The sequence below is a fragment of the Balaenoptera borealis genome (genome assembly GCF_965194805.1).
Source record: "Balaenoptera borealis genome assembly, chromosome: 8".
Lineage (NCBI taxonomy): Eukaryota > Metazoa > Chordata > Mammalia > Artiodactyla > Balaenopteridae > Balaenoptera > Balaenoptera borealis.
Genome location: NC_138865.1, coordinates 57,642,952 through 57,660,782, shown reverse-complemented (window position 1 = coordinate 57,660,782; position 17,831 = coordinate 57,642,952). Strand labels below are relative to the sequence as shown.

At 37.1% G+C, this 17,831-nt stretch overlaps 1 protein-coding gene across 25 annotated transcripts in view; it reads left to right on the top strand.

Moving 5' to 3' along the window:
• CCDC171 (coiled-coil domain containing 171) overlaps positions 1 to 17,831 on the top strand; it is a 379,181-nt gene that overhangs the window by 192,805 nt on the left and 168,545 nt on the right. For all 25 annotated transcript variants that reach the window (XR_014247354.1, XM_082401590.1, XM_082401606.1 and 22 more), the window contains 2 exons: positions 5,061 to 5,565; positions 6,414 to 6,530. Coding sequence is in view for 24 of the 25 variants with exons in the window: in XM_082401590.1 (XP_082257716.1) it covers positions 5,061 to 5,565; positions 6,414 to 6,530 (622 nt within the window). In the remaining variant the exon portion in view is untranslated. The remainder of the gene's footprint in view (positions 1 to 5,060; positions 5,566 to 6,413; positions 6,531 to 17,831) is intronic.

The following is a 17,831-nucleotide window of genomic DNA, read 5'->3' as shown; positions in this document are numbered from 1 at the left end:
CTGCCTGTTTCTTCTTCATTTGTTAGGTCTGCTGGGTTTTTTCCTTGTTCCTTCATCTGCTGTGTGTTTCTCTTTCTTCTCATTTTGCTTAGCTTACTGTGTTTGGGGTCTCTTTTTCACAGGCTGCAGGTTCGTAGTTCCTGTTGTTTTTGGTGTCTGTCCCCAGTTGCTAAGGTTGGTTCAGTGGGTTGTGTTGGCTTCCTGGTGGAGGGGACTAGTGCCTGTGTTCTGGTGGATGAGGCTGCATCTTGTCTTTCTGGTGGGCAGGTCCACGTCTGGTGGTGTGTTTTGGGGTGTCTGTGGCGTTATTTTGATTTTAGGCAGCCTCTCTGCTAATGGATGGGGTTGTGTTCCTGTCTTGCTAGTTGTTTGGCATAGAGTGTCCAGCACTGTAGGTTGCTGGTCATTGAGTGGAGCTGGGTCTTGGCATTGAGATGGAGATCTCTGGGAGATTTTCACCGTTTGATATTATGTGGAGCTGGGATGTCTCTTGTGGACCCGTATCCTGAACTTGGCTCTCCCACCTCAGAGGCACAGCCCTGATGCCTGGCTGGAGCACCAAGAGCCTGTCATCCACATGTCTCAGAATAAAAGGGAGAAAAGAAAGAAAGAAAGAAAGAAAGAAAGAAGACAGTAACCAAACCGGAAAAGAAATCCACGAATGATAACAAGTGCTAAAAACTATACTAAAAAAAAAAAAAAATGGGCAGACAGAACCCTAGGACAAATGGTAAAAGCAAAGCTATACAGACAAAATCACACACAGAAGCATACACATACACACTCACAAAAAGAGAAAAAGGGAAAAAAATATATATATCGTGGCTCCCAAAGTCCACCACCTCAATTTGGGATGATTCGTTGTCTATTCAGGTATTCCACAGATGCAGGGTACATCAGGTTGATTGTGGAGAATTAATCCACTGCTCTGAGGCTGCTGGGAGAGATTTCCCTTTCTCTTCTTTGTTCGCACAGCTCCTGGGGTTCAGCTTTGGATTTGTCCCTGCCTCTGCGTGTAGGTCGCCTGAGGGTGTCTGTTCTTTGCTCAGACCAGACGCGGTTAAAGGAGCAGCTGCTTCGGGGGCTCTGGCTCATTCAGGCCTGGGGGGAGGGAGGGGTACGGAGGCGGGGCGAGCCTGCGGCGGCAGAGGCGTCGTGACGTTGCACCAGCCTGAGGCGCGCCATGCGTTCTCCCAGGGAAGTCCCTGGATCACGGGAGCCTGGCAGTGGCGGGCTGCACAGGCTCCTGGGAGGGGAGGTGTGGAGAGTGACCTGTGCTTGCACACAGGCTTCTTGGTGGTGGCAGCAGCAGCGTTAGAGTTTCATGCCCGTCTCTGGGGTCCGCGCTGATAGCTGCGGCTCGCGCCTGTCTCTGGGACTCCTTTAAGCGGCGCTCTTAATCCCCTCTCCTTATGCACCAGGAAACAAGGAGGCAAGAAGAAATCTCTTGCCTCTTCGGCAGCTCCAGACCTTTTCCCGGACACCCTCCCGGCTAGCTGTGGCGCACTAGCCCCCTTCAGGCTGTGTTCACGCAGCCAACCCGAGTCCTCTCCCTGGGAGCCGGCCTCCGAAGCCTGAGCCTTAGCTCCCAGCCCCCGCCCGCCCCGGCGGGTGAGCAGACAAGCCTCTCGGGCTGGTGAGTGCTGGTCGGCACTGATCCTCTGTGCGGGAATCTCTCCGCTTTGCCCTCCGCACCCCTGTGGCTGCGCTCTCCTCCGTGGCTCCGAAGCTTCTCCCTCCGCCACCCACAGTCTCCACCAGTGAAGGGGCTTCTTAGTGTGTGGAAACCTTTCCTCCTTCACAGCTCCCTCCCAGAGGTGCAGGTCCCGTCCCTATTCTTTGTCTCTGTTTTTTCTTTTTTCTTTTGCCCTACCCAGGTACGTGGGGAGTTTCTTGCCTTTTGGGAGGTCTGAGGTCTTCTGCAGGCATTTAGTAGGTGTTCTGTAGGAGTTGTTCCACATGTAGATGTATTTCTGATGTATTTGTGGGGCGGAAGGTGATCTCCACGTCTTACTCTTACGCCATCTTGAAGCTCCTCCGCACAAGCCTCTTAGATAGCCTCATCCACCAAAGGGCAGACAGCAGAAGCAAGAAGAACTACAGTTGTGCAGCCTGTGCCCGGGGAGAAATTCCAATGGCAGATATTGGTGACACATCTTCTTCTTTGGCAGGTGGCAGCCTGGCAACTCGTGGTTGTAGGTAGGCGGCCTCAGTTCCTTGCCACATGGATCTCTCCTTAGGGCTGCTTGAATGTCCTCATGACATGGCAGCTGGCTTAACCCAGGATGAGTGATCTTGGGATAGCTGGTTTTCCTTAGTTAACAATCACCTTTTGTTGTTCCCCGTTACCTGCGCCAGTCCCCTCCCCTGTCCCCTCCCCCCTGGTACTTTAGCTCAGGGAGGAAGGAGCTCAGAGAGACTTGGCTGAATAAGGGGCCTGCGAGCCTAGGGATGAGTTTTAAGCTGCTTTCCCCGCAGTCAGGAGGAGGGGTGCTGATGCTCCAGCCGGACCCTGCGCCTCCCTTTCCCTGTTTCCCCTCAGGACGCTCAGGTCCACCCCGATTAGGTTCTTTTTTATTTCCATTACTTAGGTATGACCAGTGCATCTCTTTTATCCTAGATTTTCTATAATTTTCCTTTTTTTCTCTAAATGAACTGGTGGAGTTGATTTTGGAGAGAATATGGAATTAAACTTTGTAATTTCCATTTGCTCCCTCTACTTCCTGCAACTCTCCTGCTATCCCAGGCAGTCTTTATTAATGTTTCCAATTTTCCCATCCATTTACTAAAGCTTAGCAACTGTCCCAAGTTTTTATGGTTTCTCATAGCTTTCTGGGTAAAGTTTAAATTCTTTAGCTTAATCATTTATTATCTACATACTTCTCAAATTTCCATCATTTTCCTCTTCAAATATTCTGAATTATTTGTACTTCCTTAGAACACATTGTTGTGTTCTGCTGTACATCTGCTTCTAAGCCGTCCACTTGGCTCTCAGAGTTTCTTCCTTCTTCCAGCTGCTCCCAGTGGAACACCACGACCTTTTCTAGTGGTCTTTATATGGAGCTCTGGGACACAGGCCCATTGATAGACTGCTGCTGCCACAACTTGGCTATCAGTAGAGATGTGGTTGGAGCAAGCTACAATTCCCTTATTTCCCCATTCCTTTATTTCTCACAGTACCACCACAGGTACGGCTGGATCAGACTTCAGAGAATAGTTGGAGTAAATAAAGGAAATTAAAGTATAGTAGAGAAACATTTAAAACCAAGACTAAGTCCAATTTCCCTCCTGCCCAAGGGAAAGCATTCAAGAAGTTGAATCCATCAGAGAGTGGCCTCTTGTATACTTCCTTTACTCATTTGTATTCAGGACTGTACTTCTGAGTGCCTCCTTCTACTCACCGTGCACCTGTGGGAACCTCATTCTCTACCCTCAGACCTGGTTTTGGTCCGGGGGTTACTTTCCTCAGCCATGCGTTTCGACAAGTTTGAATCCTTTTGGCTACTTCCTGTTAACATTGTCCATGGTAGGCTTTGACACCCAAATCTTGCAGAGTAGTTAAGAGTTTGTATGATTTTCTCTAAGTCTGATCACCTTTGAAGTCTTCCTGCCAATGTAAATTTTAGAAATGCCTTTGATTGTTCTAGTTGTTCGTGGATAACTCTTGAATCAGACACACACTCACTGTAAACCTTTCCCAAAGATCATTGTTAAATTTCAGACGGAGTGTAACCTGAACCAATAATACAAAGAGAAATATTTTCCTTAATGCCCCCAAAAGGATTCTCTCATAATGAAGATACTACTTCACTTTATATAGAGCATGATTTTTCTCTGTCTCTGACTGACCCCCTTACTCAAATTGAACTCCCTTGGCCTGTTTTATAAAGAACGAAGTCCATGGACAAGCCAGGGCAGCTTATTTGGTTAAGTAAAGATTCAGCTAAAGCTGTTAAATCACCATGGACTAGATTAGATTAAATTTTATTTTAAGGGTAGCTATTGGCTAGCCTCCTTATTGGTGGAGTTGAATTTTTGTTGTTGTTGTTCTTTCTATTACACATCTCACGCCCACTTGTCCTTTGCCATATTCCTCCAAAAGCCTGTCAACGTCATTTGGTATAAACATCCTTTTGTGCATCTCTGGCAATCTAGCATAGCTCCATCACAGCTTTATACCACAATCATTGATTTATTTGTCTGTTTTCCTAGCGTGTGGAATTTAGTGAGCAATCAGTAAATGTTTATTGAATGATAAATGAATCAGTAAAAGAAATTGGCATCTGTTATCTTCTAAAATTTACTCTATTTCAACAATTCCTTAATGATTAGGTATAAGATTTCATGGAGAGCTAGTTTATTTTCTAGTGATTAAAATTCAGTGCCTGCAGTTAAAATTTCTGTGTGTTGCATGTTAAGTTTTGAATTATAAGTACCTTGATCAGGAAAAAAGGACCAGAGAGCTGCTGAGGCCCAGCCCACAGTTAGTATTTACTCCCAGCACTGGAGCTGTACTTTGTACAGCCTTCTGTCTTGGGGAAGAAGAAACTGAAATAAGAGAGTATGCTTTGAGAATCAGTCCCCTCGCGTCTAGTAAATGGCAGATAGTCAGATGCTCTGTATTGTATTATTTATTTAACCCTTTGCTATTTTGACAAAAAGTTAAATCTTTTTACATATAGAAAAGCCTCTAATGCTGGTGTGATTTCTGTTTAAAAGTAGGAAATACATGTTACTGAGGAATGGAAGAGAAGAAATTTTCTTTTTCTGAATATGTGTATTTATGCATAAGTATACAGGAAATTTACAAAGTATTTTTAAATGTATGTGCTCTACTTTGTGTAAAGCTTCCATATAAGGGATTTAAAAATTACCGTGCACATTTAGATCTAAGCTGTTTGGCCCACTGTTGCTCTATCATATGTATTTTTTGGATATTTTAGAACATAGATCTTTTGAAGAAAAAGAAATAGTTGTCAGCAAAAGTTTTTCTTTTTTAAAAGAGGAGTTAATAAAATGCCTGTTTCATGATCAAATATATTATTTGACTTTTCTTATAGAAATTTCAAGAAATTGCTGAAAAAAATATGGAAAAATTGAACCGTATTGAGAAGTCACATGAACAATTGGTTGTTGAAAACACACATTTCAAAAACTTGTTATCACAGACTAAAAGGGAACAAACATCCTTGCTGGCGGCCTGTGCATTGATGGCTGGTGCCTTATATCCTCTGTATAGCCGATCATCTGCCTTATCCACACAGAGAGATTTTCTCCAGGAGCAGGTCAACACCTTTGAGTTGTTAAAATTGGAAGTTAGAACTCTAGCCCAGGCTTTGTCAATTGTAGAGGAAAAGAAGCAAGAGGAAGCCAAGATGAAGAAAAAAGCATTCAAAGGATTGATACGTGTATTCCGGAAAGGTGTTATTGCAATTTTGGCAGCAAACAGACTCAAGATTTTGGGCCAGTCGTGTGCCTCTCTTTTTACCTGGATGGAGAGTTTCAAAGAAGGCATAGGCATGTTAGTGTGTACAGGAGAGCCCAAAGACAAGCATAAATTTCCAAGTAAGATAATTTGTGCTTTTAAAAATCTGAGTCGAATGTAAGTGACATACGAAGTGAATATGTTGGGCAAAAACATAAAAAAATTATTTACAATGTCAAAGCATGTAACATATCTACATACATATGTAGATATGTATGTGTGTATGAAAAAGTGTGTATCTATGTATAAATTAGGCTTTAATTTTTTGTTGTAAACATTAAAATATAAAGAAAGTAGCAAATATATATGATTTCAACTTTGTCTAGCTTTATTATATTTGAATGCTCTTTTGACAGTAAATTGAAAAGTTTGTACAGCGATTTTTCAATAAAGTCAATCCAGAAACTCTGCCCTATTTAAAATTAATTAGTAGCATAATTTACTTTCACTTTCTTTGAATTAGTATAAAATGATCAGAGTTAAAAATCTATTGAAGAATTGAATGAAAATGAAACTAATGTAAGTTTTATAGCTAACTTTTTTTGAATGCTTGACTATTCTGAGGAAACAATTATTTCAGTTTTTAACTTTTCAAAAGCAAGCTATTAAGTAAGTAGAACTAAAGAAAATTTCCTTCTCCCTTTTCTTTTATGATGTCAGTTACCATTATATATAGAGAGGAGTTAATAAAATGCCTGTTTGTTTCATGATCAAATACATTAGTTGACTTCTCTTCTTATATGGAAAAATTGAACCGTAAATAAAGTCAATAAAATCTCACATCTATTGTAGACTTCTCTGCACTAGGTGAAGCTCTACGTACAAATTTTGATCTACTTCTTAAATAGCTAAATATTGCTATAATTTTTAAATGGATTTTAATAAATTTTTGTAGAATTGCATAATGGATTTTCTTCTGTTTTTGCAGAACATCAAAAGGAGCAGTTACGTTGTTTGCAAGCTCTCAGTTGGCTCACCAGTTCTGACCTTCTTGCTGCAATAATCAGTTCTATGGCTGAGTTACAGGAAGCTATTAGTAAAACAGGTATGATTCCCCTTTTTATGTCCTTGCAAAATACATTTAAAAAGCAAATGTCCAGAAATTCTTTATGGTACAAATTCTAATAAACCTTCAAGGAAGAAAATGTATTTGTTTTTATCTTTCTTTTATTCAGGCACAGAGATTACTAAATCTGTGTTTAATGAAGTAGTGAATTAATGTAATTTTTGATGTTAATTTTGTCTTTATGGGGAAATTAAATGACACTTCTTGGTGAATACATTCACCTTCTTTTTCCTTTGTGATACGCTTTTCCCATGGAAAACTCATCATTAGCTTTTTAAGTAATACTGGTAATATTCTTTCAAATGTTTTAATCTTTCTTCTGTTTCTGGCCATGTGCTTTAGAAATCCGAATAATAACTGAATCAGTAGAAAATTTTTCTCTCTCATTTGGCAACATTTTTTTTTTTTTTTAAACTTTGGGTTTATTTTTATTTATTTATTTATGGCTGTGTTGGGTCTTCATTTCTGTGCGAGGGCTTTCTCTAGTTGCGGCAAGTGGGGGCCACTCTTCATCGTGGTGCGCGGGCCTCTCATTATCGCGGCCTCTCTTGTTGCGGAGCACAGGCTCCAGAGGCTCAGGCTCAGTAGTTGTGGCTCACGGGCCTAGTTGCTCTGCGGCATGTGGGATCTTCCCAGACCAGGGCTCGAACCCGTGTCCCCTGCATTGGCAGGCAGATTCTCAACCACTGCGCCACCAAGGAAGCCCCTGGCAACATGTTTTTATTTTTTCTATTTAATTTTAAGTAGAGTTAATTTAAATAGTCTGCTCCTTTCCACTAGGTTTGAAGCCACCTATAACCAGTGATTTCCAAAGGTCTAAAATTCAAGTTTATTTTTTCATGACTTAGATTGCGTGGCATGTTTGTGTGAAAGGTTCAATGAAAACTAATTTCTCTGCACTTAAAGAGTAACATACAGTTACCTACTGCTTAAGCTATGTCATTGGACTAATTATGGTCGTTTCAGACACATTAATAGAAAAAAAAATGTATAGTAGTAGACTTGTTAATACTTGCCTGCATAATAAAATATTCTAAGTATTAATGAAATGATAATTTGGGATGTAATTTAATTCTTCAGACAATTCTGCTGTGTAAATATAGATCATTTATTGTGATTTCAAACATGTAAACTAGGCTCTTATAGTACAAAACTTATGATCCAAAGATTATTTTTAGGTTGTGGCCGTAAATATTGGCAGGGAATATGCATATTTTAATGTATCAGCAAAATCTCAACATACTGGGTTTGGAGTCTGAAATAAAAGTGCAAGTAAATATATTTTAAGAATGTTGGTATTATAACTTCAAAGCAAAATTGTAACATTCTTGAAAGAACTTAATAAATTTTGGGGTTTAGTTTAATAAACAGATGATTTTTGTTAGTCATATTTTTTCAGGTATGTGGACCTAAAAGTAGATTGGTTTCTTAAGCTATAATCTTATTTATATTATTACTTTATTTAATGCATTTTTTTCTTATCACTGTGCTATATGCTTGAGGAGATAAAAGAAAAAGATGTGACTTGATCGATCCTCTAGAAAATATACATAATGGTCATAAGAATAAGAGCGACAACTCATGAACAACTTAGGCAGAATGTAATCAAGGATTGGATGAGGAAGTACAGGCTTTAAATGTAAGAATACGCAGAAGGTAAAGCTCTATGTGGGCTTATGAGTATTGGGAAGGCTTCAGGGACTAGTGATTTAGTTGGGCCTAGAATGACAGTAAGTTAGAGAGGAGAGATGGCATTCAGATGCAGGGCATAGCTTAAGCAGAGATGTAGAGGTGGGAATAAGCATAGAATGGGCAGAAGGGACATTCAAGAGGTGCGAATGTAACTCCATGCGTAGCAGGTCTGACTTATGGATAAAATATATTGTCAACTCTAACCATATTGGGAAGTAGTGGGGGAAAGGGTAGATCATTGGCATGGGATCAGATTGTTGATTTATGAAAGTAGGCAGCGATTTCCCCTGAGCACATTTTCTAAAAGTAGCCCCTTGTAACATTTTTAAGTTAAAATATTGACAAAATTTTTATTCAGACCTTGAAAAAAATATGTGTAGGTAAGACCTGTGAAGTAGAATGTAGACCAAGAGTGGTGTTTTAAGTGCTTGCCTATCTCTAGGAACAAGCTGTCTTTGATGTTAGAACCTGGTATGCCTCTAGCTTGAGGAAATAGCAAGTTCAGGAAAACTTATTTTTAGGCAAGCCTTTAAATGTTGTTGGATAAAGAACACTACTTGGAGAAGAGAAAATGATTGTTGCTTAGAAGGGGAAAATAATTGATGTATCAAAGTCCTGAAGAGTATTGGAAAGGATATGGTCCAGGCAGATAGATAATTGTTACTGAACTAGTACAAAAATGATCAGTGTGGATCTTCTGCAGTGGTGGCTTGACTAGCTGGGCTTATAGAATAATTCTTTCAAAACATGATGAAGGGTTAATGTATTGTTATCTAGGCAATTGTGTTTTTATTTTTAAGTGTATCCTAGTAGAAATTTTAGATATTTTAGCAGAAAAGATGGGAAAATATTTTCAAAGTCTATGAGTGATTATCAACAGATAAGGGTAATAAATGTAAAGCCATAACAGCTTATATAGTCATATTGAGTTTATAGTTTAAGTGTCTGAAAAATCTAAATAGGTAATCATTATTGTGTAATAGAAAGAGCATTAGCTTTGAACAAGGCAGACTTGATATTATATTCAGCATTGCTAGTTATTAGTTGTGTGAAACTGGGCAAGTTACTTAACTTTACTGGGCCTCACACTCTTTTCCCATAAATGAAGATGGTATCGTCTTCCCCATTGTTATGAGGAATTAATGAGATAACGCTTGTTGAACGTTTTGTACGGTATCTGGTACATAGTGGGTGCTAAAAAAAATTGTTGTTCCCTTACCACCCATCTCACTGTGAAAGTAGCATTTAGCATTAATGAACATGAATACACACACACCTACCTGTATACATTTTTAGACTACTAATGATTAATTTTCTGTTCTAAAATTGCTAAATTGCTGTACAGTGGAGGCAACATAGTGTAGGGTTAAGCAGGTATTCTGCCTGACTTTGAATACTGACTCTGATGCTAGCCACATGACATGGGCAAGTTATTTAAACTCTGTTTCCCAGTTTCTTTATTTGTAAAGTGGGAATAGTAAGTATTACCTAGAGCAGAGTTTAGAGGACTAAATGAGTTAATTTGTAAAGTGCTTAGAATGCCTTTGTTTACTCTTTCACTTACTTTTCTTAGTTCAGATATCAGTCTTTATTAAGATTTATTGCATTAACTGAATAATAATGAAGAAATTTCATAAAAATTTAGAGTAAATAAAATGAAAGTACATTAGTTTATCTTAAAATTTCAAGACCATTTACACATCCCATACAGCTCCAACTTGTTAAAACATGATTCTGTTATAAATTAGTATACATATAAAGATCAGGAAGAAATTTCTTCCTCTGAATATAATGACATTGGATGTTTGGGGGCATCACAGGTTTGCTTTCTTTGTACCTAATAGAAGACCCCCACTTAGAGTAGCTTATTCATATAAGGTTTTTTTTCTCCTCCCAAATAGTAAGTCTGGAGGTAGATAGAAATCCAGACTATGTCTTTCTGCTAAGCCATTAGCATCTTCGTGTTTATGCCTCCTAGTTTTAAGCTGGTCACTCTACTTTTAGGCATCAGGATTGTATTTGTGCAGGAAGGAGAAGGGAGGGACACAATGTGAAGACATTCATACATTGCTGGTGGGAATAAAAAATGATATAGCTGCTTTGGGAAAGAGTGGCAGCTCCTCAAAATATGAAACATAGAGTTATCATTTGAACCAGCAATTCTCCTTTTAGGTATGTATCCAAGAGAAATGAAAACATATATGTACAAAAACTTGTGCATGAATGTTTACTGCAGCATAATGCATAGTCAAGGAATGGAAACAAACTTAAATGTCCATCAACTGATAAATGGGTAATGGACAGATATCCAAACAATAAAATATAATTGGGCCGTAAAGAGTAATGAAGTACTGATGCTTGCTACAACATGGATGAACCATGAAAGCAATATGCTACGTCACAAAAGATTGTATATAATATGATTCCATTTATTTGAAATCACATAGCATGTTATTCCATTTATTTGAAATATGCAGATTAGGCAGATCTAGAGACAGAAAGTACATTAGGGGCTGCCTAAGGCTGGGGAGGGGTTGGGGGTTATGGGACGTGGCTGCTAATAGATATGGAGTTTCTTTTGGGGGTGACTAAAATTTTATAAAATTGCTTGTGGTGATGGCTGCATAACTGTGATTATATTAAAAACCATGGATTTGTACACTTTAAATGGGTAAGTTATATTGTGTGTGAATTATATCTCAAGAAAATTGTTAAAAATATGAAGACATGTGTTGCTGAATATATCCCTTTATATCAGGAAGGCAAAAGCTTTCCCCAAAGCTTCCCCAGCAGACTTTTGCTATTGTTTCATTGGCCTGAGCTGGGTCACATGATTCTCCCTAGATGGCTACCTGGAGATTGACAAAAGAGAAGGAAGAGTTTGTGGATGGAATGAATCAGCTAATCAACATCTGCAGTAGAGAGGATTGTTTTTGTTTGTTCTTTTTTTTCAAATTACCTCCACTTCTATTACCTCCATTATACGAGAAAACAGGTCAATTCAGAAAACTTGGAAAAGAAATAAATCAGAGAACAATAACAAAACAAAAACAAACATATTTTCCCATCATATAGGGATAGTTAATGTAAGCATTTTTATGTGTTCTTATGTGTTCTTCCAATCTGTTTTATACATCTTTTTCTCTCTATCCATTCACCCTTCCTTCCTTCCTTCGTGCCACCTACTCATCCATCCACTAGCAGACTAACAAATGATATAAATGATATCATAGGCTACATACTCTTTAATATCTTCATTTAAAAATTATTCCGAAATACCCTCAAACTTATGGAAAAGTTGCAAGTAGTTCACAACAGAGAATTCTGTTTCCTGAATAGTCTGAGAGCAAGTTGCTCACATGATGCCCCATCACTCCCTCGTATTATAGCATGTATTTCAAAGACATTCTTCTACGTAACCAGCGTGCCATGATCAACATCAGGAAACCAACATTGATACATTTCTACCATTCAGACTACATTCAACTTCCCCTATTTGTCCCAACCGCGTCTTTTTTAGCAAGAGGATCTGGTTTAGAATTATGTGTTGCATTTAGTCATGTCTCTTTAGTCTTCTTCAGTATGGAAGAGTTCCTCAGTTTTTCCTTGACCCTTGTGACCTTGAAGATTACAAGCCAATTATTTCTAGAATATCCCTTAATTTTGATTTGTTTCCTCATGATCAGATTTAGCTTATGCATTTTCAGCAAGAATATCACAGAAGTGATGCTGTGCTTTGCTTATGATATACTATCATAGCTATAGTTTAAAAAATATCATACTTTTTGAGGATTTTTCTCTATTTCTGTTAATAATCTTCTAGAGAATGATTGTAATGTCTGGGTAATATATATCAGTTGGGCATTCGTTCATCTATTTAACCAATTTACAAAAGGAGGTTTTCATCATAGAGCAGGTATCAAGAATATCAGTTCAGCTTTGATTTGCAATTGATTCCTTGTCCCTTGAATCATCTAATACTATGAATAGTATCTTAATTCTTTCAGCCATGTGGGAAATTGAAATGGCAAAATCTTGGGAAAGTCTATTTAGGAAATGTGAAAATTCGGAAATGAAAGAGGATATTTCTTAGAACTCTGATTTTTCTTCTCTGTTCCTTCTGTCTTTCTTTTTGAAGAACTTGCTGAAAATTTAAATCATATTACATGTCGGGACTACGTATTGATGGCATCACTGTCACTTTTTTCTTTTTATTTACAATATTGTGTTAGTTTCTGGTGTACAGCAAAGTGATTCATATATATGGAAATAAAATCTTTTTCATATTCTTTTCCATCATAGTTTATTACAAGATATTGAATATAGTTCCATGTGCTATACAGTAGGACCTTGTTGCTTACCTAGTTTACCTCTAGTAATTTGTATCTGCTAATCGCAAACTCCTGATTTATCCCTCCATCCCGTCCCCTTTGGTAACCATAAGTTTGTTTTCTCTGTCTGTGAGTCTGTTTCTATTTTGTAAATAAGTTCATTTGCATCATACTTTATATTCCACATATAAGTGATATTGTATGGTATTTGTCTTTCTCTTTCTGACTTACTTTGCTTAGCATGATAATCTCTAGCTCCATCCATGTTGCTGCAAATGGCATTATCTCATTCATTTTCACTTTTTTCTTTTTAGCTCCAGGAAAACTAGTACATGTATGGCAATAGCAAGTAGTAGCTTTTAATATATTAAATAGTAACTATTGCTTCTCCTATTATCATTGTTCAAAAAAAGATCAGTAAATTACTCTTTTGAAAAGTTAGGTGCTTATCTTTTTAGAGTAAGTCCTGAATTATACTATTAACTAATTAGGAGAGAAAGTTTTAAAATTGTCTAGGATAGAAAATGAAACATGTCGGATATGCAGTAGAATATGGATTAAGAACCTGGATTCTAGATTTGAATCTGGGTTCCACTGCTTACTATGTGTGTGACATTGGGAAAATCATTTCATCCTTCTTCATCCATCTGTAAAATTTGGCTAAGGGCGGTTCCTAGCTCATAGAGTTATTTGGAGTAAATGTAACTTTCTCAGCCAAGTCCCTTGTATATGTAATTGTCCAATAAATTTTGTGTTATCTCTTTTTTGTGCACTGACATTTCAGTGGGACCTGTATATTAGTTTATACCTTTTTCTGAAACTGGAAGTTCAATAGTGGTAGCTTGAATTCATTGCTCAGAAAGTGAGGTGTTTGCTAAAGGTAGATGCCACTGCTGCCTTCTTAAACTTTGACGATGTATTTACAGGCAGTGGGCAAAGACCCCAGTTTCCATGTTGTCTCTGTAAATACTGGACAGGTGGCAACCTTCTTGCTTTCATTGAAGTGTTTGCCCACTTGAGATAAATTACCTCTTCCAGGTATCCAAATGGTGTGCCTGCAAGAGATCATTTACCTCAAACAGGGGAGAATGTTACTTCCACTGAAGGGCTGGGATATCAATCATTATAGGAATGGACTAAAGAACCCTATAGATAGCTGAGCATTTTTATATGACTTGTTCAGACTGAATTTCTCGAGATAGAAACAATTGTGCTGATTTGCTTTGAAATATCTCTGAACAAATACAGGAGTAGATGGTTATGAGTAGAATGTTCATCCATTTTCTTACACATTTACGCATTTCAATTATAACTGAATTTTAATTATCTAGAGGATAGATGACTCAAATATACATGCCCCTGCTATTACTACTCATAGCTTTCTTTCATCGTATACTTTGAGTTAACTTTGTAGAGGTCATAGCAGCTCTTCCAGGTAAAACTCAGAAATCTAGGTTGTATTCGGCACAACACTGAGGTTTCATATTAGGAAGTTCAAAGCACTAAGTAAAGATATTTGTATTAATAAGTAGTTGTTAGTATATATTTTAAAACTTAAAGGCTTTAGTGAATCCTAACAAAGAATAAAAAGAGATGTGTTACTCCAAGTGTGGTCGTCGACCAGCAGCATCAGCATTAACTATGGGGCGTTAGAAATGCACAGTCTCAGACTCTATTCCAGAGCTATTCAGCCAGAATCTGCATTTTAACAAGATGATTTATAACCACAGTAAAGTGTGAGAAGAAGTAATTTAGAGAATTTTGTTATACACATAATTTCACTCATATCTGAAATTGAAACAAGTACAATCTGACCCGTGGATCATTTTTAGTACTTGAGCTATTAGTGTCTAGTTTGAGCCACACTTAACTTACTGACTTTTATTTTGTGACTTTTAAAATTATTATTCTTGCATTTTCCCATATTTTTTCAAACATTTTATTCTGAGAATTTTCAAGCATATGGAAAATGTGAAAGAATTTTTGTTTTCTAAATTAAAATTTATTTGCCTATCATTCTTAAGAACAATTTTTGAATGAATAATTTATCCTTGGAAGTGTTCATGACTGTGTAAAATTCCAGTGTCACAATTTTCATAGAATATATTTATTTGTTAAAATAATATACAAAATCAAAATTATTTTAAGAAACATATATGAGGCTTTAACATATTTTGCAACTTATAGGCAGTTTGTAGAAAACTTTTAAGAGCCTTTTCTTAGAAGATTTAGTTGAATATCCAGATACTGTCTAACAAAACGGCACAATTATTTTTTAAGATTTTTGTAAAAGAAAAAAAAAATTTCCTCTCAGATCTATTCTAAAATAATACATGTATATTTAAAAATATTTTAAACCTCCATCTTGTTCCAGAAAAAAAATTATGGCAGCTTACAGGTATTTGTAAAATATCACTATAAGATAGCTCCTGTAATCTCCCTGAGAGTATGATTAATATTTGTGTATACTTCTTTCAAGTTGTTTTGTGTGTATTCCAATATGACTGGGTCATTCTGTGTACCATTTTTCATTGTTCTTTTTCTTGCACTTATTTTCAATGGCTATAATAATTGTACCATCTCATTGGCTATTGTAAGGGTTTAAACGAGTTATTGCATGTTGGCAGTGCCTGGTTTGTCACATATCTTTGTATCAGCAGCAGTATTGTTCCTCATTTCCTACTTTATGAATCAACACTTTAGCTTGGTATACAAGACCTTTCTTGATCTGATTCTCATTTATTTGTATAGTCTCACCTCCCTGTACTCTCATTGATAAACCTACAGTTCAGCTAAACTGAGCTGCTTGTTGTTCCCCAGATATGAGATGCTCTCTTATTTCTCCAAACATACGGAGCAAACCATTAATACTTTTTTTTGCTACTAAACCCTAAGAGGGATTTATTACATGGATTATCATATTGAAAATATTGAATAACATTCACAGTTTATATCTTTAAAAGCTACTTCATAGAAGATGCAGAAGTTTTTTTCTTGTTAGTGTTGCTTATATTTGTCTTCAGTGAAAACTGAGAGCATATTATATTATGGTTCTCTGAGTGGAGTAGTCCAGGTATGCAGCTTTCTTATTATTTAAGTTGACGGAGAAGTAGAGGCTGAAGGATACAGTTTTATGATTGTGTAGTATATTCCTTAGATAAGGGATCTCTTAATCTGGGGTTCATAGAACCCTTCTCAAAATGGTCCATGGATAGAATTCAGAGGGGGAGCTTCTGTGGACTTGGATGGAAAATAATTACATCTTGTTTCACTAACCATTAATGAACATTTCCTTCAATTATGAATGGTGATGACAGACCATGATAATATTAGCAGCATGGTGACTTATTTACGAATAGGAATTACAGATATTTTCAAGTTCTAATACAGCTGTTGCAGCTATCTCCAGATACTGTTTATGCTCATCTTTGATGATCAGTAATCAGGAGACTCATCACATACATGGTATGTAATCACAGTCTGCTATGTACAGATGGATGCTGGTGCAATGTAGCTGGCCATGTATCAGGACAATTCTACACCTAGTAGTTGTTCATCCATCCAGTTGAGCTTCTATATTCTTCATGTCTATGTTGCTTTCCAATATTCCCTAAGTAAAAAATTCTGTTATTTCTTTGAAAGCGCAACCTGCAAGCACCTGGAAACACTTTAGAACTCTTTCAAAAGTGCTACTTAAGTTCCTTCTATCTTCATAGCATCAAATTTGAACCATAGATTCACAATCGTTTTTCTTTCTGACATAAACTTATTGAATAAGTTTACCTAGCCAAAGATGAACTCACTGACTTTTGAACAAAAAACTTTCCACAATAGGTTTTCTTTTTTTAAATTTTACTTTTCTATTTAAGTATAGTTGATTTATAATGCTGTGTTATTTTCAAGTGTACAGCAAATTGATTCAGTTATACATATATATATATATATATATATATATATATATATTCTTTTCCCTTATAGGTTATTACAAAATACTGAGTGTAGTTCCCTGTGCTATACAGTTGGTTCTTGTTGGTTGTCTATTTTACATATAGTAGTGTGTATATGTTAAGAATTTAAGAGTCTTGGAGTACTCTAGTATTTTTTGAGAGATGCCTACCTATACCTTGTAAAGTGAACTATAGGAACTTTAATTACATTTTCAGCAGTATATATTTGTGGATCAGGATTTTAATCACTTCTAAATATAAAAAAATAAAAAGATAAAAATATTTGATGTCCAGCATGACATGTTTGATGCCTTCATAAAGATCACCTCATAGTTCAATATTCTTAGTTTGGCTAAGCAACAACTTTTACCATGCTATGTCTTTTAAAAAAATTTCAGTCTATATTTTAAATGTATTGTCTTATGCATAATATATTTATAATAAAACTTAAAATAGTTTGAAAACTGCATTTTAATAAAATTTGCTTCCTTTGTAACCCTATGTATTTTGACTTAACATGTTTAAAAGTATTATGCTAAGAAGGGGATCCATAGATTTTACTAGGCTATCAAGGGTATACATGGGACAAAAAATGAGCAAGAACCCCTGTTTTATTTAAAAACCGCATACTATTTATTTATTTATTTATTTATTTATTTATGGCTGTGTTGGGTCTTTGTTGCTGTGCGCAGGCTTTTCTCTAGTTGCAGCGAGCAGGGGCTACTCTTCCTTGTGGTATGTGGGCTTCTCATTGTGGTGGCTTCTCTTGTTGCGGAGCATGGGCTCCAGGCACATGGGCTTCAGTAGTTGTGGTATGTGGGCTCAGTAGTTGTGGCTCGCGGCCTCTAGAGTGCAGGCTCAGTAGTTGTGGCGCATGGGCTTAGTTGCTCCGCGGCATGTGGGATCTTCCCGGACCAGGGTTCGAACCCGTGTCCCCTGCATTGGCAGGTGGATTCTTAACCACTGCGCCACCAGGGAAGTCCAAGAACCCCTGCTTTTGATGATCATTCCCCTAAATACCATTTGTCTAAATCAAGATATGTTTTTGAGTAGTTCTATTATTGGGCATTTGTATCTATAGTATTATTTATAAATAACACTGATAGAAACAGGAGCTACTGATTCTTAATCAGTGTTATAGATCTCCTCTCCACATTGCCTAACACAGTGCCTTCATGCATATGAGTTGCCCTATAGCTAGCTGTTTAATGAATGAATGAGGAAGACAGTATACAGTGCTTTTAAAAATAGTTTTGTTATTTCTGGAAAAGTGTTTATGCTTGGTATAAAAACTTCACACAGTATAGAAA